At 36.2% G+C, this 27,367-nt stretch overlaps 1 protein-coding gene across 5 annotated transcripts in view; it reads left to right on the top strand.

Annotated features, from left to right (window-relative positions):
* TRMT11 (tRNA methyltransferase 11 homolog) overlaps positions 1–27,367 on the top strand; it is a 63,213-nt gene that overhangs the window by 13,076 nt on the left and 22,770 nt on the right. For 3 of the 5 annotated variants that reach the window (XR_011465322.1, XM_005911945.3, XM_070376288.1), the window contains exons 4-12: positions 2,128–2,209; positions 2,313–2,405; positions 2,698–2,832; positions 3,569–3,725; positions 13,861–13,941; positions 16,575–16,739; positions 18,884–18,956; positions 19,094–19,225; positions 26,150–26,270. Coding sequence is in view for 2 of the 5 variants with exons in the window: in XM_005911945.3 (XP_005912007.2) it covers positions 2,128–2,209; positions 2,313–2,405; positions 2,698–2,832; positions 3,569–3,725; positions 13,861–13,941; positions 16,575–16,739; positions 18,884–18,956; positions 19,094–19,225; positions 26,150–26,270 (1,039 nt within the window). In the remaining 3 variants the exon portion in view is untranslated. Of the gene's footprint in view, positions 1–2,127; positions 2,210–2,312; positions 2,406–2,697; positions 2,833–3,568; positions 3,726–13,860; positions 13,942–16,574; positions 16,740–18,883; positions 18,957–19,093; positions 19,226–21,294; positions 21,387–26,149; positions 26,271–27,367 lie in introns of all 5 variants that reach the window. The other 2 variants (XR_011465323.1, XR_011465324.1) reach the window with 1 other exon arrangement.

Raw genomic sequence — 27,367 nt, 5'->3', positions numbered from 1 at the left:
TTTGGGATTAGAATGAAAACTGACCTTTTTCAGTCCTTTGGTCAGTGTTGAGTTTTCCAAATTTTCTGGCATATTGGGTGCAGCACTTTCACAGCATCATCTTTTAGGATTTGAAATAGCTCAGCTGGAATTCTATCATCCCCACTAGCTTTGTTCATCATAGTGATACTTCGTAAGGCCCACTTGACTTCCCTTTTTAGTCTTTGTATATTTTTCATGGTTGAGGTTATACCTTAAGTGATAACTAAGTAAAAGTAGTATCACTGTGGAGGCCTTCTCCCTATAATTAATAGGTAAAGGGGAAGTCATTTTCAGAGGATAAAATTGACAATCCTAATTGTAGCATTAATTATTCTTGAATAACAGACATTAGAAGTGTGTATTCAAAACTCACTTAGATTCAGATTTTTTTGTGGTAGAATAGGGATTGAAAGTTGATTTTATTTGACTTATTTTTAACATGCACTGTTTTTTTTTTTAGCATATTACAGAGTGAAAAATATAACAAATGCCTAGGTACCTATCTTGTTAAATCTCAACATTTTGGGGTAATTTGCCACAATTTTTTAAAAAAATAAACCATTACAGAAATGATTGGTGCTCCCTGTGTACACTTCCCAGTTCTAACCCTCCTTCCTTCAAAGGATAGTTTCTTAAAGCATTATTTGTGAGAAAGGTTTCATTATTATTGCTATAATCAGTGAAATATTTTTGATCATACGGATATTAATAAGTTGACGCCATGCTTATTTATATAGCAGCCATGGGAAATGTAGCAATCCATTTAAGTTTTCTAATGTCTAAAATAGGAATCATAATAGTGCAGTCATATATATGGAAACAGTTTACTATGAAAATCTAAATCATAAAAGGTGTTACTCCAGTGTGCCAGTTATAATGGAAGCTTATGATGTTATATATTGAATATTTTTATTTTTCCATTTACATATAAATTTATTATATGTATATAAATTATATGTTATATAAATTCTTTCTGAAAGAGGATATGGAGTATTATTTTTACTGAATCTGGGTTGTCACTCCAAGCATTAGTTCCTTTATTATTACTGTATAATAGTTCATTAGGGATAATTATGAATTGTGGCATTGTCTGTGCCTTTCCTGAATGGCCTGGAGTTCTTGTCTTTTTGCATAGAGAAGTGATGTATGGATTCTGGAGTCAGATGGATTGGGGTTTGAATCCTACCTTACAAATTGCTATATGACTTGAGAGAGTCATTTAATCTTTTTGTACCTCAGTTTCCTCACTGGTTAAATGGATGATGATACTGAGGAATCCTGAGCTACCTCAGGATTCCTATTAGGAATACCTGAATTAATATTAAATGGCCTTAAAACAGTCCCTGGTACTTTGCGTTATATTAAGTGTTAGCTCTTACTTAGCTGAGTAAGAATAGTATAATTGTAGAGGCCCTGTTTCTATAAATTCAGTACAAGGGAAAGGAGGAATTCATTTTCAAAGGATAATATTTGCAGTCCTGAGAGCAGCATTTTTTCTAATCATAAAGTAGTTGATTTTAGATGCACAAAACTGTAATATATAGATCAAGTTTCATTACAACTGATTCTAAAAGTGGTTTCGTTGATTGCAATAAAATTTTGCTTAATTTTTTTTATTCCCTAAAATAGATATAAACTTGAGATTTTTTTCATAATAAGAATTTTTTATTTAAAAGTAACAATTACTAAGTGTTATCAAATATGGCTAGATATTAATGGTAACATTTTTATCCATTTTTCCTTTTATGTAGAAGACATTGGGAAAGATTGAATTTTCTGCACTTTATAACTGTTTCATTAAAAGAAGTGATTTTTATGGCATCATTTGTGTTCTAGTTTTAAAAAAAATGAAATGATAATGGTGAAGACTTCGAAAAAGATCTTGACTTACAAATTCTTCTTCTGTGTAAAGTTCAACTTGTGTTTGTAATTTAGACTTAAGCTATATTTGTTTTCAGGATACGTATTTCTCATTTAATAGCTTAGAAACATAGGCAGTGATTGTTTTGGTGGAGCTAGCATAAAGAACCAATGAAATAACTGTTACATATTACTGTATGAACTAACTTTTTTTACTGAGGTTAGTGCCAATCATTTATTTCCTAGGTCTATATTTGAACTGTGGGGTCATGGGAAGTGTCCAGAGGAGCTGTACAGTTCTCTTAAAAACTACCCTGCAGAGAAGATGGTACGTAGCAAATGTGGCTTTATATAAGTAGATCTGTAGATACTGTACTATCTACATGTGTACTATGTACAAAACTTAAAGGATTTATCTGCTCTTATTTTAGGTTCCATTTCTGCATTCAGATTCTACATATAAAATAAAGATTCACACATTTAATAAAACACTGACACAAGAAGAAAAAGTCAAACGGATAGATGTAAGTGAATTTAGCAAAAACCAAAACCTATGGTCGCAAAGAGTTGGACACAACTGAGCATGCAGGCAAAAGCAAAGCTAAAAGGACCTATGAGATTAATGTAAAATAGCCACCGTTGATGGATAAGAATCCCCAGTGTCTACTGAGTGCTTTTGTACCACATTGCTAAGCACTTTTCATGTTTTGTCTTATTTAATAGCTGATAACCAGACTTACAATATAGGAATTATTATATAAGCACTATTTTTCCTTTTAGATATTTATATTATTTAGAGTTACTTTTATTTTTTAGGCACTTGAATTTCTGCCATTTGAAGGGAAAGTAAATTTAAAGAAGCCACAACATGTATTCTCTATTTTGGAGGATTATGGTTTGGACCCAAACCACATCCCTGAAAATCCACATAATATTTATTTTGGTAGATGGGTAAGCAAGTGTTCTTTTTACCTATTTTAGTTTTCTTTAAAACCTAAATGTTAGTCCTTTGAATTGGACTCTATATGTAAAACTTGAAAGGAGCCGAAGAGTCAGAACTACTGTGTGAAGTAAAATCAGTGGAAAATATGTGGTTGTGTGTTTTTTTTTTCCCCCCCGAGATTCTGATGAAATGCAAGAGGATTATTATAAGGTGTTATAAGGTGTGGGGCCTAGGTAGGAGGTTGCGTACCTGGAAACCTTAACCCAAAACTTGCTGGAAAGCGTGAACTGCTTTTTAAATAAAAGTAGAGAAAAGGCAGAGTGCTGTGACAGCAGGAACCTCATTTGTGAAGCTCTGTGATTGAGGTTTCCATTCTTAAAGGAAATTACTGCAAAGCAGTTCTGCCCACTTCCCTGAGGCACTGAGAGGGCAAGTGGAATCTGTGGCTTATGCTACAAGATATTGCTATTTAGGAGAATAAAAGAGGTGGTTAGAGCTCCCTACCAGCTCCTGGAATAGTTGCATTCAAATTCAATTCATATTTGCTTTGAAAAGCAGAAGTAAATGGGAACACACTAAGAAATAACAAGTGTATGTCTGTAACTGCCTCAGTCACATTTTTATATGAAGCAGTGATTAAGTGGAAAGAAGTTATTGTCATCAAGATACTGTGGATTTAATGTGAATAATTATATTAAATCTGTTTTGTAGATTTATACTTATTGAAAAATATCTCTGATCTAGATTGCAGATGGGCAGAGAGAGCTTATTGAGTCATACAGTGTCAAAAAGAGACACTTTATTGGAAATACAAGCATGGATGCTGGCTTATCATTCATCATGGCCAACCATGGAAAAGTGAAAAAAAATGATATTGTATTTGATCCATTTGTTGGAACAGGTATTTTTATTTAATTGTTTTAAACTAATGTAGAAATGTTACTTGTTTATATTAATCAAGGTCATAGTATTATTTTTGCTAAAAGATTAAGTAGAATAATTTTTTATTTATCACTAAATAAGAGACAACCACATATTTGTATAATAGTATTTGACATTTTTGCTACTTCCAGAGATAACGCTGAAAGAAATTTTGTGGGCTCTGTTTTTATTTTTATTATGTTTTTAAGAATTTTGTGGGTTTTTTCCCCATAAGTAACGACTCAGGGGATCATACCATTCATTATAGAAATGTTGTAAAGCTTTACAGTTTCTTTATATAGGAAATTTCTTACTGTACTTGAATTAAAAAAACGGGAAAACACTTGAGGAAGAAAGACTTGAGTGACACAATTTTAAAAAGTATTCATCTTTTAAAATTGGCAGTTATATACTTACGTAAAAAATGATTAATGTGCCTTATCTTTGGGTTGTGGAGGTTCATGTGTGAAGTTTGAAAATAAGAAAAGTGACTAAGGATCAGTGGCCTAGAGCATGACTGCTGAGGCCGTTACCTGGGTTTTGTACGCCCTTGATTGGATGTCCTCGTAGTTAACTTTGTGTGAAAGCCCAAGGTTATTTCACCTGAGTGAAGACATTTTCCTGCTTCAACCCATTTTTCTTCCATCTTGCCTATGCATATGGAGTATTCACAATTAGATTCGCCTAAATTCACTATGTTCAGACTGTAAGAATAAATTATGTGCAGTTGGAATTTCTCACTGTAGTGGTCTTTCCCTGTCAGAAACTCCTCTGAAACTCCGTAAGCAGTGATGATGCGGGAGCTCCCATTTGTTGAATAGAAAACATGTCACGTACTAGCTGTGCATTCCAAGGTTACTGTCTGATTTAACTCTCTACAGCTACTGAGATTGAGATACTTTACAAAATCTTCCTGAGATTATGGCACAGAGATTAAGGGACTTGTGCAAACTTATGCATGGTAGACGTCTCATGGGTTTCACACTCAACCAGACTAACTCCAGGGCTCAGTGCCTGTTACTGTCATAGCACTGCCTCTCTCAGCATTAGGATTTGCCAGCCAGCTGCTGTTGCTAAGTCGCTTCAGTCGTGTCCAACTCTGTGGGATCCCATAGACGGCAGCCCACCAGGCTCCCCTGTCCCTGGGATTCTCCAAGCAAGAACACTGGAGTGGGCTGCCATTTCCTTCTCCAATGCATGAGAGTGAAAAGTGAAAGGGAAGTCGCTCAGTCGTGTCCGACTCTTAGAGACCCCATGGACTGCAGCCCACCAGGCTCCTCCATCCATGGGATTTTCCAGGCAAGAGTGCTGGAGTAGGTTGCCACAGCCAGCTACTGTACCATAAACTAACGTGAGGAAAACAGCACATTAGGAGCAAATAGAATCAAGGTCAAGAGATTTCTAAATGGTGGAATAATTTCCTGAGTTGTTAAATCAATCTTGGTGCGTCTCTCTGCTCCATTCCTCCATTGTCTCTGTATATCCTACCCCTGACATATTACCCATTCCTTTTTTTCCTATCCTAATCATCCTAAGTGCCTCCCCAACTTTTTGAACTTGACAGGAAATAAAACTTATGGAAATGTTACAATTATAAAAATAAGAGAAAGAAATCCTACATATCCCTGACCCAGAGTGGACTGTTGTTAAAATTTGGCATTATTTGCTTTATCACTTTCTCATTATGTTTTATATACACAGTATTTTTCTTTCTGTACCATTTGAAAGTAAGTTGCATCCATTATATCCCTTTACCTCTCAAACACTTTAATATGTATTTCTTGATGATAAGTATATTCTCTTACATCACCACAGTATAGTTTTCACTGTTAGTAAACATACTATTCAGATAGTACTTTAGAGTTGGTATTCCATTGTTGTTGGTTGACTCACGAATGTTTTTTATACCATCTTTTTTCTTCTTCATTCTAGCATCAGGTGTTGTATTTTGTTGTCAGCATTTCTTTGATCCCTTGATATGGAATATATCCAAAGTCTGTCTTTTTCTTTTAGGAAACTTGGAATATTATCCCTCCTCTCTTTATTTTTTATCCAGAATATTCCTTATTTTGGCTAATTTGATGTTTCCTTATGGTTAGATTAAGGGGTCTTACTTTCCTGGCTGGACCACTGCATCAATGATTTTGTGTCCTTCTTAGGGCGTCCACATAGTACCCATCTCTCCCCATTGGTAATGTTAATTTTGATCAACTGATTAAGATGGTGTTTGATTTTCCCCCCCCCCACTGTGTGATTACTATTTTTTTTCCATGCATTTAATAGGCAGTCTGTATGGTGACACACCAAGATCCTACATCTGAATCACCCCCACCCTGTGGTTGTCAGGTTTAGCACTGATTGTCGGTTCTTGCCTACACCTGTCTTGACTTTGGCTACAAAGGGATGATTTTCTGTCTTCAGCACTCCCTCCAGTGGACACCTTTCTTATTATAAGCAAAAGCTGTTTCTTTTCCTTTGTATTCATTTATCTATTGTTTATAAGAATTAGTGGATTTCCCCTCCTTTCCCCAAGTGGTCTTAATTCATTTTTTTCTTAATTATTTTATTGCTCAAATTGTCCCAGATTTGTCTTGTGCAGGCCCTTTCATACTGGATCTGTCTTGTGATATGTTCCTGTAGTCTTTTTTTTTTTAACACCTCCCTCTTCTTTCTGGCTCATTCAGACCCTGGAATCAGTCATGTCTCTTAGAAATTCTTATTTCTTTTAGTGGGGAATGGTATTAATATTAGAAACCAAGATCTAGGTGCTAGGTATTTTTGCTTCTACACCCTTTCAGCAGACAACTTGGAAATGCATGTGTGTGTGTGTGTGTGTGTGTGTGTATGTATATATAATCTGTATATAAATGTATATGCAAATATACATATTCATGCATACGTACTGTATGTACACATAACTAAACATATATGCATAGTTTAGAACTTGTGAGTTCTCACATATACTACAAATTCCACTCTAACCTTTTTTCACTTAACAATATTTCCTAGAAATCACTTTCTTTAGTTCATAGAGATTGTTTTCATCTATTTTACAGCATACTCCATGGGTTTGAAATGAAATGAAAGAGTCAGTTGTACCTGACTCTTTGTGACCCCATGGACTATATAGTCCATAGAATTCTCCAGGCCAGAATACTGGGTAGCCGTTCCCTTCTCCAGGGGATCTTCCCAACCTAGGGGTCAAACCCATCTCCTGCATTGCAAGCAGATTCTTATGTACTGTAATGTATTCAGATAGTCTCCTAAGCTTGGGTATAGGTAGTTTCCCATATTCACAGTTATAAATAGTGCTTGCAGTGAATAATCTTTATATATATACTTTTATAGTGTTGGAAATACAGCTCTAGGGTAAATTCCTAGAATTAGGAAATTAGGTTGAAGAGTTTGCGTAATTTTGTTAAATGTGGCGAAGTTACTCTCCATTATGCCATTTTGCTTTCTTGCCAGCAATATATAGGAGTCCCTGTTCCCCCACAGCCTCACCAGCAGAGTGTATTATCAGGCTGTTGAAATTTGCCAGTCCATTGGGTGAAAATGTTATCTCAGTGTAATCTTAATTTGTATTTTTCTTATGAGTGAAGTCTAATAACTTTCTATTTTAAGGACTAGCAGTGTAACTTTTTTGGAATTTTCTTAAAGTCATTTCCCTATTTTTCTGTAGATATTTTGGTTTCCCCCCTTATTTTTAAAAATACTTTGTATTTTAGTCCCCCTCTTTTTTTCCTGTTTTAATGTATATAAATATATAAAATATTTTCTCTCAGTTTGCTGTTTTTCTTTTGATTTTGCGTGTAACTTTTTTTTTTTTTTAACCAGGCAATAGCTTTCCCTACATCCAAGTTATAGAGGAATTCAGCTATGGTTTCTTCAGTAGTTTTGATTTTTTCCTTTTAGATCTCTCATGCATTTGGAGTTTATTTTTTATGTGCTGTGAGGAATAAATCTAATTTGTCTTTTTCCAAATGCTAACCCTCTATTGCCGGGGTCCTGCCCCGGCTGATCCAGGGTATTCGAAGGAGAGACGGCGTAGGCGAAGATCAGGAAACAATTGCTTAATTAAATGTTAATTAAGGATATAAAGAGTAATAGAATGAGGATAGCTCAGTAGGAAAATTCAGTGGAGAAAAGAGGCTGAGTAGCTTGGTTTACGCGGGAGACCAATAAAACTTCAAGACAAGAAGTTTGCACCACTTACGTAGGCCGCAGGCGTCCTTCCGTTCTCCCGAAGGAGAGGAGACACTGAGGCCTCCCCGGTCGGATCTTAGAAGCCCAGGCGTAATTAGTAAGCATGGTGGGTTCTGCGCTCCAGATGGAGACTCAGCCAGAGTGAAAGAGAGAGCGACATGGGGAGACCAGTATTTCGAGAAACTGATCCCAATTCTTTATTTTCCAGAGTCTGTTTTTATACACTGAGATGTTATACAAAAGTCACGTGGGGACAGCAGTCCTGACTTTTATTAAAGTCAGGTGCTTCACACAAATGTATACAGAGGTCTTAGGGGTGTTACATCATCTTCTGGCCAGGGGGGCCTGCTGACAATTTACGACCCTCTCCTTGTGACAGCGGTCAGTCAGTCAGGACACTTATTTCTCCAGGGCTGATTATTCTCAAAACAGACGCCACCCAAATAAAGTTACATTCCTACAGGGTGAGGGTGTAGTGGGTTTTAGTTAAGGAAAGAATTTACTTAGCCTAAGGTCTAATGTGATTAATATCAAAGGTTAATACTTATTTCTTCTATATATTCATTAATGTGTGTAAGGGCAGGGGATGTGGAGACATAGCAACAAACATTGGCTCAACAAATGAAAAACCCTTCACCAACACAATTTCTAATCAGCCCACTATACTTATAGTTTTCTAACTTCTCTAAAGAACCTGTTTTTAGAGGGTTTAAAGCATCTCGTGCCTCTCACGGTTGGGAGGCTGTGAGCAATCGCATGTGGCCGGACGAGCCTGTCAGGCAGGCTAGAGAACCTTCAGAGGAGTTTGTAGGTTAAAACATTCTTATCACGCCCAGGAATTATTATTAACTGGAGCTCTAGGTTAACTCCTTCTCCAAAAGAGGTGGTGGGGGACAGCCCCCTGTAAAGTCAGAGGTGTAGGTGAGAGCACAAAGTAGTAAAGTAGGCAGGCTCTGGTTATGGGGGTAGATGCTCGAGGAGTTCCAGGGGGACTCCTGAGGCTCGATCCCGCCTTTGCGTATGTCGAGCCTCCTTCCTCATGACCTTTGTCACGGGCGGAGTACCTCACTCTGGCCCCCAACACTCTATTAATTATCTTGTTCTTGGATTTCTAAAACTTTTTTCTGGGGAGTGATTTTTTATGAGATACATACATGTACGTGTTTAATATGCACACACACACACACACACACACACACACACACATAGGCAAGATCATAAAGATTAAAAATAGTTACTGGTATGGGTAAAATTTTCTTCCCTTGACATGGATGAGGCTGGGCATGTTATGAAATGCTAACTTCCATAGCAGTCAAGATGTTGACTACCTTTAGTGTGGGAAGAGGTGAGAGATCTGCCCCTAATGTGCTTTAGGGCAGCTCTTTAGAGTGAGGGGCATATCTTGGTCATTTAAGTGTTTGTATAGGACAGTTACAGAGGATAAGATGATGGGATGGCATCACCGATTCAATGGACATGAACTTGGGCAAACTCCAGGAAATGGTGAGGGACAGGGAACAGGGAAGCCTGGTGTGTTGCAGTCTATGGGTTTTCGAAGAGTCAAATACGATTTGGCGACTGATTGATAACAACATAAGGACAATTAATGGAGAAATTAATTGCACTATGCAGGACAGTTAATGAAAAATTGCAGGAGGAAGATCTTTGCAAAGACGTTGCTAAAATACATTTCATAATTTGTGCTTGTTGTTTAAGCATAGCTTTAAGACTTTAGCTGTTAGTGCTTTTGTTTTAAAACTGGTGCTCAGTTGGTCCTACTCTTCGCAACCCCATGGACTGTAGCCCACCAGGCTCCTCTGTCCATGGAATTTTCCAGGCAAGAATACTGGAGTGGGTTGCAATTTCCTTCTCCAGGGAATCTTCCCCACCCAGGGGTCAAACTCACATCTCCTGCATTGGCAGGTGGATTTTTCACCACTGGCTCCACCTTTAGAACTGATAATGGCCAGTAATTGTGAACAGGCAACAGTTTTTAAGCAGTTTGTCCTCTTGCTTGGGCCTTTTCTCTCTGATGGGTAGTACCTTCTGAAGGATTGGAGAAATAAGCAGCCCTGTGCTTTCCTCCATGGTCATAGTTTTTCACACACTATTAGTTATTTTTGTCCTTTTTCCTTTTTAGTTTTTGTTTGTTTATAAATGTAAGTGTCTGCAATCCCTTTTCTGTTTTAAAAGTATAAAATTGATATTTATTAGTTTCCTAAGTGCTTTACCCACAGACTACTTATGACTTTTGATATTCTCAAGGTTATAGAGTAGGTTAGAGAACTTCTGGGAAGTTGAAAGGAGAGATATAATCTTTTGCTACCTAAATACCTTTTTCTTTTGGACAGTCTGCTGTCTTGTCTAGAATGACATTATAAGCTGCAGAAGCACACTTTTCATTTCTGTTTTAGCAAATACATTGATTCTCATTGTAGTAAGTTTTTTTTTTTTTTTTTAAGTTTTGCATCTCCATTTTTCTAAGGGAGAAGATACATATCCTGGATCAGCTCTCAGTAATTAGAAAATACTGCTATTCTAATATGAACATCACTAAAGGAGTGATGAGGATGCATCAGTTGAATACCTATAATGTCACAGGCAGACCTGTGATGTGATATAAGACTTGTGAATGGTACACAACTCTTAACTGAGTGTATAGTCTTACTTAATCTGTTTAATAACAAATTTTTACTTTTGTGTATTTAAGTAGTAGCCTAATAAATATTTACTTCAGTTGCTGCTGATCTAGAGGAGGTTGTCTGATTATAGACCACTGTAACAGCAAAGAGAGTGAGTTTTAAATCCTTACTCTTACCAGTTACTATGTGACTTTGAGCAAAATTGTTAACTTGTTTGGGCCTCCATTTCATCATTTGTAAAACTGTAATAAGTAATATATTGTGAGGGTAAATGAGGTAATATATGTATATGAATTCATTAGGAAATTGTGTGATGCATGGTAGACAGTGAACTGTACTGTTTATCATTTTTAAATTATTTTGTTAAGCACTGAGATCCTTTTTGGTGAAAGATGTTAGATATAGCCAATATTGAATTGTTAGCATGAACAATTTGGCCATGAATTCATTTTCTAGTTCCTTCTTTGGCTGATTTCCAAGATATTCATAATTTGCAGTTATTTGCAAATTATGGCAGTGGGAAAAGTAATTGAGGGTTAAAATTATAAACTTCTGTTTCTTTGTTTATAATGAAAATAATTGGCATGAATTGTCTGCCAGTGTCTGCAGATGCAGTGACATAGCTCTGCAGCCATAGCTCAGATTCCTTTTCCCTTTCTCCTTTCTCAAATGAATCAACTCCTTTAGTGGAGAATATACCCAGGAGACTGGTTGTGTATTCCTTGGCTTCTTCTACCTTCAAATGGCCCATAGGTGTAAGGAAAAGAGTGAAATTTTATCTTTGCAAAATGATAGAGCAAGGTGTTGAGATACCCACTGTCCTAGCTCTGAAAAGAGACTATGAAGAGGAGGAGAGGAAGTTAGGAGAGAGATAATGGATCTCTATAGGTCTTTCTAATAATTTCTGCTTCCGTTTTATTCACCACTCTGTAGTCCCATTTTCCTGAGTCTCATAGTTTGGTAGACTTTCTGTTTTCTGGCAGTATCCTGCATATGCTGCCAGTTTATTAGAGTTCTGTGTATTTTGTTTTCTTCTTTTAGGGTAACATAGGTAAAGTAGTATCACAATTTTTCCTCCTTTTCTTTCAGCAAAACTAAAGCCCAGTTCTGACTTTCACATTTTGTATAGCTTTCTGCTTAAATCTCTATAGATGGAAATCATAAATTAGTTTCTCCATTATAAAGTTCAGTTATTGTGTCCGTTTGCCTACCAAGTTATTGCCCAAACCTTAAACTGGTTACTGTTTAAGTAATAAGAAATTAAAACACTGGTTTACTAGTGTGGATCACACTGTGGTACTTTTACACTTGATAGCATAATGAGAAATTGGGTGAATTGCATTATCTGCCCCCTCAACACTTCACCCCTCCTTTTTTATTACCCCTTCTTCCACCAAAAAGCTTCCAAGAAAACTCCATCTGAGATATATAACTAAATGCAAAACTGCTTCAATTTAGAAATAAAATGAGATGATTAACAATGATAACCCAGTGACCAGAGAAGCTAATTTATAGTGATTTTATTTAAAACTTGAAAACCTTTAAAGAGTACAAAGTTAACTAACAGATGTAGTCTAACAGATTATTCATCTCCTTTCAGCAGTGTACTCTAAATTGGGTCTTCTCAAAGCTCACTCTAACCAAATGGATAAGGTTCTGTTTAAGGAAGCACAGGAAAGCTTTTCTGTTCCCCTTGACAACTAGTTCTTCTAGGTGAGTATCTGCCTTAATTGGCAGAATTGCAGTAATGCTTCATAATTTGGATGAAGTGATTTTTTTTATGATTATTTCAAGTCATTACATACAGTATCTTTCCTAAATTTTGACTGTTCCATTTATAGGCTAAGAATTAGGAGGTCTTACTTTACCTCCTCAAACAAATGCTTTTTGTAGTTTGTATGGGGGAACCTAGTTTTTGATTTCTGCTATGCTATTAGTCTTCCATCTCTCTTACTCGTGGCTCCACTAGGAAGTAGTCAGTTGTTTTTCATTGAGCAAAGTATTTTTAAGTACATGTTACCAAACTATGTTTTAAATGACTATGGAAGGAACACGATTTATAGATTTATAGATCTATATCTATATAGATATATAGATCTATATCTATCTATAAATCTCAAAACAAGATTTATGGATCTTGACCCTCTGGAGGCACTACCCATCTTAATTTTAGAGATTACATTTCAAAAGGATAGAATGGAAAGAGCCCTAGTTATTTCCCCGTATCCAAGTTTGTGCATCGTCTAAGTATATGTTTCTGTATATTTCTGATTTCATATTGACTGGCAGATCTTTCTGCAGTAAAGCTATTAGGATTTACCCAGTCACTAAGAACATTTTTAGTTTGGGTATTTTATAAAGTGAAGTTCACTGAAAAGAACAGCTATTAACTTTGTGAATTTTTGTTCTTAAACAATTTTAAAATATTTCATTTTTCATTAAGGGTTTCATTTTTAATTTCTATTAGGATTCTTTTTCATATTAAACTGGTCATACCTACCAAGTTACTTAGTCCCCTCAGATTGTATTAGGACATTTGTGTTTTCTTTGTTTATAACACTAGGTAAAAAGATTTGTTGTATTAACTGTTTTTGTTTATGTCTGATAACAGTTATTCAGAAATTTGTATTTACAGTTTTTTTTTAATAGCTTTATTCAGACATAATTGCCCTACCATAGATATTTACAGTTTAAAATGAGATAACTACCTCACTGATTATAGGAGTAACTGTTACTTGTCCTCATATTTTAATTTTTGTAAGAATTAATCTCTTATATATTAATTATGCCCTCTTTAAGTTATCTGAAACTCTGACTTCAGTGAGAATTAAGTTCAATTGTTAGAACTTACTTATTGCCAGCTCTTTGTGTAACAGCCTTATATGTTTATTTGTAAGAAGGGAGCAAGATGCTTTTATATAGACTTCTCAAAAATAAAAGGAAAATGTCTAAACACCTTATTTTCACCCCAAAATGGATAATTTTCCCAAAGTAGTGCTGGGAATTTTTAAGTAGTAATGCCAGGACATATATTAATTCCTTGCTTTTGAACCAGGGTGATGAGCACAGGTTAGGAGTTTGTTTTTTCATCCTGAAGCCTGTTAAATATGGCCAGAACCAAGGTCATTCCAGGGTACATTCCAGGTCATTCCAGGTACCTGTCTGCCTACAGGTAGTCTGTAAGAATCTGGATCAGATTAAATAGAGGAAGAAATAACAGTCTGGAACTTTCTGGTTAACAAATCACAACTGTGTGATTTTTTTCAGGTGGCCTTCTGATAGCTTCTGCTCATTTTGGTGCATACGTATATGGGACAGATATAGACTACAATACTGTTCATGGCTTGGGTGAGTAGTGGTTCTAGACAGTGTTACAGTCTTTCCTCTATAACAAGTGAGCAAATGAGTCTTTGCTCTTGTACCAAATGTACCTTTAAAATACTTAAATAGTTATGTATGGCATTATGCAGCTGCTTTTAATGTTAAAATATAGCACTGTGATATAGTTTTAGTTATTTTTACAACAATAAGACTTTTCATTGGGTATCTGCTTTTCATGAAGTTATCCAGTGAGCAAAATGATCTCCCAGGGGAACCAAAGATGAATAACAAAAAGCCCTTCTCTCAGAGCTATTTTTGGTCTTAGATTTTTAAAAAGTAGGCAGTCAATAAAGTTGTAAAACTTTATGGCTGGGAAAGAAGTAGGAGAGGGATGAACTAAGCCTTTTGTAGTTAGTGTATTCACCTAGTAAAACATAGTTTCTATAATTTAAAATAATTTAAAAATTACCACCATTCTTTTGTTTAGCAGTCATTTGTTATGTGTATACTTGATTAATTACTCTAGTCCTTGAGTACCATATATGTTTTTGATTTCATAATTAACCAAAACATCTTCAAAGCAGTTAAGGTGACAGTAACTCTAAAGATTCTGCATTAGACTGAGAGTAACTTGAAATAAGCATTGGCTTGGTTTTGAGGCAGTTCTGGAAAACACTTTTAAAATCTAGAAGCTACGCTAATGAAATGTGATTGCATGAAATTGAATCAATCTAAAAATATTTATTTATAGCTGAATAGTGTTAAAAATGTAAAGTTTCTTTGATTTTGAAATTGTATTTATGTTATTGTTTCATCGTTGTAGTTAGAATCAGCCTGTAAAACATGCTTTTTATTTTTCTCACCCAGTGTAAATGACTATATAGGTGAGAATTTATTAGACTTTTTTTCTTGAAGTAATTTGATATATTGTATTTGATGAACTGCTTTTTTTTCTACCTTGACTTTAAGGAATTTAGTACTATAAGGAGAATGAATAACATTTTATAAAGTTCACCTAAATGGGCTAACTAGAAAAAGATAGTCTTTGTTTGCAGTATTTTAGCATAGACAGAGTGCTAAGAAGAATTATTCCTGTTTGCTTTTAGTAGAAACAGTCTGTTTGCTTTAAGGGTATTGTCCTGTGTGCTTCATTTTAATTTTTATTTATTAGAGTTACATGTAAAAGTTATATGCTAACCTCTCAGTCTGCTTGAGTAGAATTCTGATTGAGGTAGAATTTCCTCAGAGCTTATCCAAGGTGCTGTTAGATTTGCCCTCTGTTTCCTATGCTTCCCATCTCTTACTATACTCTCAAATACTTCCAAATTTCTTCTATTTTAAAAATGCAAAACTTTTTCTATCAACCCTATAGAGGCCCTCCTCCTAGCTACTACTTTGTTTTCCTCTTCTGTTTGCCAAAGTGCTACTTAAAAAGACTAGTATTTACTTGCTATTTCCTCTTTTTCATCTCTTAACTGTCTTCTGCCTGTTCTTTTCCAGCTTCCATGCTTACTGAAAACTCAGGCCACAGGTCTACAGTACTTGGCAGTGTTGACCTTCATAACGCCTCCCTTGGTTTCCTAGACAGTGACTTCATCTGGTGGTACTTTGATTTCTTTGTCTCTTTCTCAGTTTCCTGAAGGCCCTGTGGTTTTCTTCAGGGTCTGTTTACATGTTGCTTTTCTCCAGGCATCTTTGTTAGCCCCTTCTATCACATTACATACTCTGCAGAGTCATGTCATTCATCTTTTAATTTTTAGGTTTCGTTTTTATTGTGAAGTAGATCATAATACAGAGGAGTTTATAAAAATAGAGAAATTATAGAGCAAACATACAATTGCCACTTACGTTAATAAAAAATATCATTCATTCTTATACATTTAGCTTAAGTTTATTTACTGATATCTCCCAGTGTGTATATATATTCTGGCCTCTAACTCCCTGCTGAATATCTCTTTCTGAATCCTCTATAGATACCTCAAGGTATATCGAGATTGATGTATTGCAAATGAATTTCATCTTTTTTCCTAGGCTTGTTTTTCTTCTTGGTTTCTCAGATCTTAATTGACGATGTCATCATCTACTCATGTCTCCTAAACTAAAACTTTTGAACTTCCCTTGAGCCCCCACTTTAACTTTTCATATCTCGTGTCTCCCTTTTACTTTCTCTGTCTATGGTCACTGCTTCTGCATTTCCAAAGTTAGCTCTCTTCATTTCTGCTCCGTTTATCTCATTCATCAGTATTTCTTCATTGCTAGAAGAAAAGGACCATGTTCTGTTCAGCCCTATATCTATTTTTGTCATTTATTTATTTTAAATTGAAGGATAGTTGCTTTACAGTATTGTGTTGGTTTCTGCCAAACCAGCCCTGTATCTTTATTAGTGTGCTTTGAATGCATTAATTATTGAATGAGTGTTTTAAGACCATTTTACATGAAAGGATAATTAGACAGCACTACAATTTACTGTTCAGAATATGTTTTTATAATAAGTTAAAATAAAAATAATTGTTCATTTGTATAAATGAAATTAAACTTTTATAAACAAAAGCAGGTTCTATTTGAGTTAGGTTTGGATGAGCTAAATATTGCTTTTAGCTAAATGACAAGAGTTAAGAATGTTGTTTGTTAGTTCTGTCTTCATTTTTCTTTCCCTTTAGGAAAGGCTAGTAGGAAAAACCAGAAATGGAGAGGACCGGATGAAAACATTAGGGCAAATCTTCGTCAGTATGGTTTAGAGAAGTATTACCTTGATGTCCTGGTCTCAGACGCATCTAAACCTTCCTGGAGGAAGGGCACGTATTTTGATGCAATCATCACTGATCGTAAGTATGTTTTTATACAAAAGTAGGAATAGGATTGGAGAAGGCAATGGCACCCCACTCCAGTACTCTTGCCTGGAAAATCCCATGGACGGAGGAGCCTGGTGGGCTGCAGTCCATGGGGTCGCGAAGAGTCGGGCACAACTGAGCGACTTCACTTTCACTTTTCACTTTCAAGCATTGGAGAAGGAAATGGCAACCCACTCCAGTGTTCTTGCCTGGAGAATCCCAGGGAAGGGGAGCCTGGTGGGCTGCCGTCTATGGGGTCGCACAGAGTCAGACATGACTGAAGTGACTTAGAAGCAGCAGCAGGAGTAGGATTGAGTTCCTAAGGTCATTTATATTTCATGTACAAAATATATCAGTACAACAAAAAAGAACCAACTTGTACTAACGTTACCCCCACTCCTGACTTCTTTACATAGTGAGAAGGAAGAAGTTATGAATGTAGGGCAGGACATCAATTTAACTTCATGGTTTTGTTTTTCTAAACTATGTATATTAACTTGTCACCCCTTTTTTCTCTTCAGCTTATTTTCAAGACATAAATTTGTTTGTATATTTGTTTTATGTTTACCTGTAGTTGGTTATTAGCATACCAACTAGAGCCAAAATGTCATTTGCAATTATGGGATCAGATTTTGAAAAAGAGAGTTTCAGGTATCTCAGATTCTCTGTGTCTAACTTTTTGTGTTTGTTGTTGTTTTTATGCCCATTATAACTGGCATCTTCTTCCTAGAGTTATAAAAAATTTGGAGTTCTGTGAACCACTGGGATTGTGAACCCACTGAGCTTCAGGAATGTGCACAGGAACTTGTTTTCACTTGCCTCCTTAGCTCTTGGGCTTTTCAGGCATCCTGTCTAAGAATAGATCTGCCTTTTCTGTAGTCTTTGACTGTACATAATGGAAAGCTGTATCTCAGCCCTTCCATCTCAGACCTCTTCAGTTCTTTGGTAACTTAGGTGGTTTCATATATAACAAAAGGAAAATTATTAAGGCATTACAATGATAGTTCAGTTGGTTAAGAATCACCTGCAATGCAGGAGACCCCGGTTTGATTTCTGGGTTGGGAAGATCCACTGGAGAAGGAACAGTCTACTCGGTCCAGTATTCTTGGGCTTCCCTTATGGCTCAGCTGGTAAAGAATCCACCCACAATGCAGGAGACCTGGGTTTGATCCCTGGGTTGGGAAGATCCCCTGGACAAGGGAAAAGCTACCCCCTCCAGTATTCTGGCCTGGAGAACTCCATGGACTACAGTCCATGAGGTCTCAAAGAGTTGGATACGTTGTAAAGTTTCACTTTACAATGTCACTATGAATGTACTTATGGAAATTGGGTGGCTTTTTATTTATAACCTACTGTATTACTTGCTCTCACTCTATATGTATTTATAAAAATATGTAATTTTGTTCCTGATCAGTTGAGAGTAAGTTGTGTCCATCTTGGCCCTTTACCTTCCTACACTCCAGTGTGTATTTCCTAAGAATAGGGATAGGCTCTCAGATAGCCAGAGAGCATGCATGCTCAGTCCTGTCCAACCCTTTGCAATGCCATGAGCTGCAGCCCGCCGTGCTTCTCTGTCCATGGGATTATCCTAGTGAGAATAACTGGCTCAGTTTGCCATTTCCTCCTCTAGAGGACCTTCTCAACCCACAGATCAAACCTGTGCTCCTGCATTGGCAGGCAGATTCTTTACCACTGAGCCTGGGAAGCCCTAGATAGCCAGAGTACAGTTATCAATTTCAGTGAGTCCGTGCAGTACTTTAATCTGTAGTTTCTCATCCAGTTTTGTCGGTTGACCCAGTAATACTTCTTTATAGCATATTTTTCCCTGAAGTACAGTATCCAGTCTAATGTCAGGCATTGCTTTTAGTAATCATATCTTTAAGGCCTCCTTTAATTTGTAGCATTTCCACAACCTTCCTCTGTCTTTCATGACATTGACATTTTGAAGAACACAGTCACCTGCCTGCCTGCCCTCCCAGTGTTAACAAGATGTCCCTCTCGTTTGCATTCTCAGCTGGAATATTGCACAGGTGCTGTGTCCTCAGGATGTCACATCTGGAGGCACGTGGTGTCCATCTGCTTGGCAGTGGTGATGGGGTGACTTTTGACTGTCCTTATTCCCTGTGCTTTCTCTCTAGCTCCATATGGTATTAGAGAATCTACAAGAAGAACAGGTTCACAGAAGGAAATACCAAAGGGAATAGAAAAATGGTAAGTGAATATTAAATATGATATATTACTACCTTGGGAAGAAGCATATTGCTTCTTTTTAATTAACTGAGTTTAATAGTGTTAGTTTTCAGTGGTTTTTAAGTTTTTCACTGATTCTGAAATTTTGTTTTGTCTAGTCCAGAAAGCCACGTTCCTGTTTCCTTGAGTTATCATCTGAGTGATATGTTTTTTGACCTGTTAAACTTCTCAGCAGAGACCCTTGTATTAGGTGGAAGGCTCGTCTATTGGTTACCAGTATACACACCAGAGTACGTAATAATAATAATTTTACTTTTAATTTCATTTTTATTATGGTGTTTGTGTATCTAACATGCTTTTTTTCTGTCTCTAATCATATTCAGAGTGAGTATCTTCGTGTTTAATGTGTACATGTGAACAATAGCCTTTATTTACCAACATGTTGTATAAAACAGACCCCTTTCTCTTATTGATTGAATTGCTTTGAACTTTTTATTTTATATCAGGGGTTGGCAAATTACAGCCTATGAGCCTGATATGGTCTTTAGCCTTTTTTTTTTTTGTAAAGCAGTTAAGGCTGGTTTTTACCTTTTTAAAGGGCTGTTAGAAAGGAAAAAGGCAACGAAAAAGAATATGTGTCAGAAGCACACGTGGTCCATAAGGCTAAAATATTTACTGTCTGACCTGTAAGTGCAAAAGCTTGCCCTAGTGTTTATCACTCTTAGCTCAGGGTCTGTGTGTCAGCTGTTCATTAGCTCTTTTGCCAGGCCACAAACCTAGGTAATTTTTAACAACTTAGCTCAGTGATTCATCTATTTACTGCCTGTTAGCTTTAATATATGTTGGCTCTTGTGATTGTCTTAAAAAACTAAGAACAAAATAAGAGCTATGCATATAGTTAAAGCCCTGATTATGTTCAACATTAGTGGTTTGGGTTTTATTATTCAGTAATTATTAATTTTAAACAGAGCTATGTACATCAACAGTGAAAGACATGATATGTAATCTTTAGAGTTGAAAAGCAGTATTAAGCTCAAGATTTGGCTATTCAATCTGCTATAGAAATCTTTCTTAAAAATTATTTTAATTTCTATATTTACTGTATATAGTTATACAAAGAGCATTTTAGAACAGTCTTATCTCGTTTGTGTTTTTGTAGTGGTGGATGGTCTTTCAGCAGTTGGAAGCTATGCTTTTTTGTTTTTTTATAAATGTCACATTGGGAGCTACCATGCGCTAACTTTAGTCTTGCATTTTGTTTCTTGGCTAATAAAACTGTGTACATTTGTATCTGAACCCCTTAACACTGGGCTTCTGTTCTGTTAAGAAATTAATCGTTTCTTAATTTTAGAAATGTGAGAAGTTAATTCTAAGGAATGAAATGACTTGTCTAAAGTTTAAAGCTGACTAGTTCATTGGTTTCATTATTCCTTGTGCTGTGTTCACTTAATTCAGCATCCTGCAAAGATCTCAGGTACCTGGTATATGAAGTGATAGATGAGGTTTTATTAATATTTTCAGAAAAGAACATATTTGCTTATTTCTATGAAAAAGTGGTTTCTGCCTTAGACAAGCTAAATTCCAGCAGCAAGCTTCCTTGTGTTTTTGTTTTAATTCAAGTTTCAGGACTGAATTTTTTAAAAACTTATTTTGAAATAAATTTAAAAATTACAGAAAAGTTTCAAATACAGTACAAAAAGCTCTAATTTCTCCCCTCATCCAAATTTTCCAACTGTTCACATACACCTCCTCTGCCGTTGTTTGCTCACACATTACATTTATGCCCACTGTCATTAGTCTTTTTCGGAACTGTTTAAGAAGTTGCAGATATGATGTCCTATCACCCCTACGTATTTCATTGCATTTCTCAGTAGCAAGAGCATTCTTGTCAAATCCCCATCAAGCCCCAGAGTCTGGAAACAGCACTGACAATGCTTCTGCCCGATCCTGGACCTCTTCAGATTTTACTGATTATAGTCTCTCCAGGAAAACTGCCTTGATCCATCATGTCATTCTCCTCCAGTCTGGAACACTTCCTCAGTCTTTTCCTTATCTTTTGTGTCCTTAAGAGTTGTACGGTACATGGCTTATATTCTGAAGGTTGACCCTTAACCAGGTCCATCTGATGTTTCTTCCGTGATCAGACTCTGGTAATGCTCTTGGTAGGAATACCACAAAAATGATACTATGTTCTTAGTGCATTGCATTATGGGGCACACAGAAGCAGCCCCTCCTGGAGATCTTAATCATCTGGTCATGTTCTGTCAAGTGGAAAAACTTTATCATTTGTGATAAAGAAATATCAGAACTCTGATAAAGAAAGTGATTTATCATTTTCTTTTCAATATGTATGTTCCAGGGGACAGAAACCCAGGATACACCAATATCTCGTTTCATTGTTGACAACCACCATAATGATGAGTTTGCTATTCCATCATTCCTTCTGCATTTGTAAGTTGGCATTCTGCAAGGATTAGTTTCCCCTTCCCTCCCATTAATTTGTTGATTTATATTGGTATGGAGTCTTCCAATATTATTCATTGGGTTATAATTTAATTCTATCATGACTTTGTTACTCACATTGTCCTAGATTTGAACTATGAGAGTCCCTTTGAGGTAGCTGCTCTGTCATTTTGAAGTATCCTCGTTAGTTTTCGTGTTTCTTATTTTCTGGCATTTTTTTACTTTCCACTATTTTGTAGTTTATTATTTAATTATAATTGAAATTAAATGTGGCTATGAGTATGTTTTATAATTCTTTTATTGTTGTTAAGAAAAGTCAAATTGGAGGCACTTTCAACTATTTTACTATTTCTGAAGATCTTAAAAAATGGCTAGGATGTTTCTTCAGTGACGTCTCTTTTGATAGTTTTTGACAACGGGAAATTTCCAAGTCCATATAACCAAAGGGATTTTTTACAAGTAAAAAAGGAGGCAGGTTTTTAATCTTTTTTTTTTTTTTCGCTTTAGATGTTTTATCAAAGGGCAGATTTCATCCAGGCTAGGACACAAATAGGAAGACTTCTGTGGCATTTACTTCCCTGACTTACTTGTCTGAGAGTTATTTTCAGATTTTCTGATGTTCATTACTAGACTTCCATTGTGTCTTCTAACCCGAAGTGCTCTTATTAATGAACTTAATTTGTCATGAGTTTATATTAGGGAATGAACTGTTTTCACCTTTGCAGCAAACATAACCCCAAATCTTTACTGTTTCTATTAGATAAACTTAAAACTAAAGTCATCTGCGAAAGTTTGAAATATTGTTCTTGCTTTTGAATTAAACAATGTAGAATTAGTTTGGTTATGTTGTATTGTGGATATAGCTTCTTATTAGACTGGGAATAAAGAGTTCATTTTAAAACTGTGCCTTGGCACAGCTTAATTGGAAAGCTTTTGTATTTTTGGTATAGTGATGTTGGCTTTTAGTCCTGCTGTTGAATTCATTTACTCAACCAAATCCTGTTAATATGATTGAAGTTTAAAAGTAAGAATTGCACATTATAATCAAGTTAAGGTATTATTCATTAAACCCAGGACATTTTGAAAGTTGTAAGGCATCATAAAAACATCACAGCTTAGTTATTTGTGAAGAATTATCAAAACTGATGATTGAAAAAGGATTTTTTTCACTGTTTAACAATTTAAATTGTGGTGAAGAAACTACTGCTCAACAAATTCTGCTTCCTCTAGATCAGATTCTTCCTGCTCTAGTATATTGGGTTTGAGGCCTGCATCAAGACACTCTGTACTCTTTATATCCTTTTACCTTTTTATTTTGTCCCCTTTGCTTGATATACTCTTTCTTCTTTCTTCAGCTTTAAAATTCTGGTAATCTAAGGCCAGGCTTAATTGTCACGACCTCTGAGCCTCCCGGCCCTTCTCAGCAGAATACATCAGTCTAGCATCTGTGCTCTTCTAGTAGTTTACTCTTATTACTCATAGAAACTTAACCACATAAAGTTACTGTTGACTCTTGGTATATGTGAGTTTATTCACAATTTCAACTATTTGCAAATGAAACTGAAGATCTGTGTAACATTCATTTGGTCAGGCCATACATTCAACTTGTGTGTTTGATGTTACAGGAGTTGCTAAGCTGTTGAGTGACTGTAGCTTCTTGCCCAGGTTCCACATATCCATATGAAACGATTAGGAACTGTGTTTCTTTGTGAAAGATGTCCTTTCATAGAAATCCAACTGCTAAGCTTGTGAAAAAATAATGACAAAGTGAAGAAGTCTGATAAAGAACTCCAGAGTAGGATTTGGGGGTAAATTTTAATTGTGATAAAATGAATTTTGTGGTGGCTCAGAGCAGTGAACAGAACATATTTTTCATTTTTCATTTGGGAAACAGAAAAAAATGATTCTTTAAATTGTTTTTAGTAAGTGCTCTAATCAGCGCAAAATCTGTGTCTTGAATGGGAAGTACACCTCAAATGACATTTGGAAATGGTTAGTCTGAGGCGTGAAGATTCACAGGAAGATAAATGACTGTCAGAACTGATTGATGGAAAAGCTATGTATAAATATAGGGTTTTTTCCCCATTTTTTAAAAAAAGTTGAAATTTAATTTGTATACCATGAAAATCACAATTTTATCTTTAAATAAGATTGAATTTGTTATAATATTGTTTCTGTTTCATATTTTGGTTTTTTTGGCCACGAGGCATGTGGAATCAGAGTTCCCCTAACCAGAGATCGAACCCACACCCCCCTAACATTGGGAAGCAAAGTCTTAACCACTGGACTGCCAAGGAAGTCCAGAAAAATCACAGTTTTTAAGTGTGCAACCCCACAGTTTTTAGCCTTGCCACAAGGTTATTTAACCATGCTGCTAAGTCACTTCAGTCATGTCCGACTCTGCACGACCCCATAGACGGCAGCCCACCAGGCTCCTCCGTCCATGGGATTTTCCAGGCAAGAGTCCTGGAGTGGGGTGCCATTTCCTTCTCCAATGCATGAAAGTGAAAAGTGAAAGTGAAGTCGCTCAGTTCGTGTCCGACTTTTCGCAACCCCATGGACTGCAGCCTACCAGGCTCCTCCGTCCATGACATTCTGCAGGTCTAACTCCACAATGTTTTTATCATCCCCTAAATAAACCCCGTTCACGCAAACAATGTCTCTTGCTGTTTTCCCTGCCAACCACTTATCTATCTCTGTGGATTTACCTATTCTAGCTGACCATTAACTATTTAGATTTTTAAATAGTTGCTTGTATCATAGGGGGATGGTAATAAAAACAGAATTAAGATACCATTCCATCATCATAATCTGGGCATAGTACAGATTTATAGCTCCTACTTAACAGATGGCAAACAATCCATTGGTATGAAATATATTAATAAATATATAGTAGATGATTTTAAATGCTGTTTTTTAATTTTTTTTAGTATATTTTGGAAGTACATGATTAAATTGATTGGCTCATTCAAGAGTAGTAAGTTAAAAACAAGTTTGTTAATGATGATAACCTAAATGATGTCCTTTCATGCTCAAACTCAAAGATCAAGTCAAAAAATAATCTAGAACATGTAAATATGTTTTTCTGCTGTTAAGCCAAATGCCATGACTTAGTTTTACCAGTTTAATATTATTCATGTCATAAATAATTGTATTGGTTTTGTCCTTTGATTTCTAGATTTCTCTTGGGTTTTATAATTATACAGATTATATAAGCACGAGGAATTTATATTTGTATACATTTAAGAAGCATTTTAACAATAATACCTTATTACTTTGCTGGAAAATAAGATGCTTTTCTTTAAAAAAGGGTACATTACTAAATTTGACAGTTTCAGACATCTAGAAACCCTGCTGCTTGCGAGCCTAAGGTCAGAACTGTATTTTCTTTCTGTTATCATTATTTTAGTCTGTCAACTATGATATAGAATGTATTCTTTCATATCCTAAATGCTTTATATGAAGTCTCCAAATTTGACGTCAGCTGATGTTATAAGAGCACATTTTTGATTGTGTAGTTAGCATTAGAGAATTGTGGGGTGAAATGAAATCCAAAATGGTCATTACTTGTTGGAAAGCCCTGAGGAAGGAGTCAGAGAATGACTTCAAGAGAATTCCTTCCACTGATAATGAAGTGAGGTGCATTATGAATGTCGTTTGGTAAGTGGGTGGTGAAGGTTCTGAGCAAGTGGTCAAGGTAGTGAGGGAGAGCTTGTTGAAGGTCACAGGGACCTAGATAAATCAGTTAGAGGGGTGGGGGAGACAGTGTTGATGTATTACAATGGGCTAACCAAGATGGTGGGTGGTCCTTTACAGGAAGTGCTGATCAGCTCCTTTCCCACCTTGGATCAGAGCTTTAAAATTTCCCATATAAGAAATGTTTGCAGAAACTATGTATCTAGAAAGGTATGAAGATTTGCAAAGAAAAAAGAAAACAAAAACTGGCAATCCCTGTGTTCTTAAAGGTGCCCATACCTAGGTAGCCCTCTCTTCTACTGTTCTTCTGAATTCTGCTCCATAACTATTTCCCCCACATTTGTTACTTGCTTCTTCTACCAAGATCAATGCCAGAAGCCTATTGGATGTCAGGTTCTGAACTCCTGCAGCTGGACTGCTGTGCTTTCTTGGTGTCCTCATCTTCATTCACCGAGTACGCTACATGAGCTGCACAGCAGCGGGTACCACCGCTCTTCATCCTGACTCTGGTTTTATTTCATGGCAGAGGATTGATGTCCTCTGTAGTGTTCTAGCGGTAGTTTGTCTCAATTATCTTTACATAACAAAGTTATTAGAGTTCTCAAGATGTCATTAAAATTTTTCAGGGACATTTCATTTTAAAGGGGAAAACATATAGTGTAGTGGACTTTATACTTGGGGAATTTATAAAAATCCCTAGCTGAATCAGTCCGTCAAGAATGTCAGAGAGTTATTGTGGTCTGTATTTGTCTTTTTGTGCTCTTTCGGTATCCTTTAGGGTCGAATTGTCATTTTGTATTTTTGTGGTTTAAATGCTTGGCATTCTTCAATAAAACGTATCTGTATTCTCTCACATTATATAGGTAAAAAAATTAAACTGCTGCTTGATAAAAAGCAGATGGTTTATGGATTATGTGGACAGTTAGCATATGTGAAATAAAATGGTGCAGCCTATATGGGGACGAGGTCCCATTCCACACTGGATCAGCCCCCTTGATGATCCTGTGCAGGATGCACCTGTGAGTGTTCATAACCGTCAGTTCTTCTTTCTTCAGATACACCGAGGAGATGGTACCCTGGCACCCCTGCTTGAAACTCATCAGCAACTGCGAGCAGAAGCTTTCCAGTCACACATCAAGGCGCTTGATAACAATGGAAAAGGTGAAGGAATTTGAGGTAAATTATCCAAGTTTTTTTTTTCTTCAGATAAATTCTGGAAGAATTAAACGTAGATTTTTCTAATTTCCTCTAATGAAGTTTGGTTAATGTTAGTCCTTGATTTTTTTAAGTTTTTAATGCATTCAGGAGGAGGCAAAAGTTGAACAGGTTTGTGGCATTTGGTGGGGTAAGAATAGAATATAGAAACTGAAGAATAGAAAGAATGGTTGACCTTTATTTTTCAGGCTATGTTTGTTATCCTTAGGCTAACTTAGTTATAGAACAGAGCACTGTTAATTAAACAACCAAGGTGTAACTAGCAATGTACTAGTTACCCGTTTCTTCAAAAGCAGAACCTGCTTGACTGCAGACTTTACTGAAGAGAAAATGTCACTTTATATAAAGGAGAAGGACCCATCTGTTAGGGTCCAACATGTGTTACCTCTCTTTCGTTCTTTCTCTACCACACACAATTCATTTCAGGTTGAAAAGAAAGAACAAAACATCTGTTATTTCATACCAAGATCAGATTTGATATGAATAATGCCTCCTCATGGAGCTTAATTAAATCTGCAGAATTCATCTTGGTCTGTACAGATCTTGATTAACAACCAAAGCACTTCTACATTCACTAGAACTTGGGTAAGCCCCATGAGTGCTTTGGATCTGGAGGGCAAGCAGAAAAGAATAGTGTTACTGCCTGAGGATTTTGTCTTACTCATCCTTAACTCTGCATTTCATTTTTTTCATGTGCTTCACAGCTTATGGATTCTTTCACAATAATAAAGACTAATATTTATACAGTGTGTTTGCATATGTTGTTCTACAAATTTCTTGTTTTTTTTTTTTCCTTTTAATTTCTATTTCCTGTCTGTCGCTAATATAGGCCCTTGTTACCATATACCTGGTTTATGCTGATAAGCTCCTAAATTACCTCTCCTTCTACTTTTCACACCTCTAGCTCTTATATGTTAAATGTGCGTGTGTTCTAAGACTCTTTGGTTGTGTCCAACTCTGTCCGACCCCATGGACTGTAGCCTGCTAGGCCTTTTCTGTCCATGAGATTCTCCAGGCAAGAATACTAGAGTGGGTTGCCATGCCCTCCTCCAGGGGGA

The sequence above is a fragment of the Bos mutus genome, chromosome 9 (assembly GCF_027580195.1).
Source record: "Bos mutus isolate GX-2022 chromosome 9, NWIPB_WYAK_1.1, whole genome shotgun sequence".
NCBI lineage: Eukaryota > Metazoa > Chordata > Mammalia > Artiodactyla > Bovidae > Bos > Bos mutus.
This window is presented reverse-complemented; position numbering and strand designations above follow the sequence as displayed.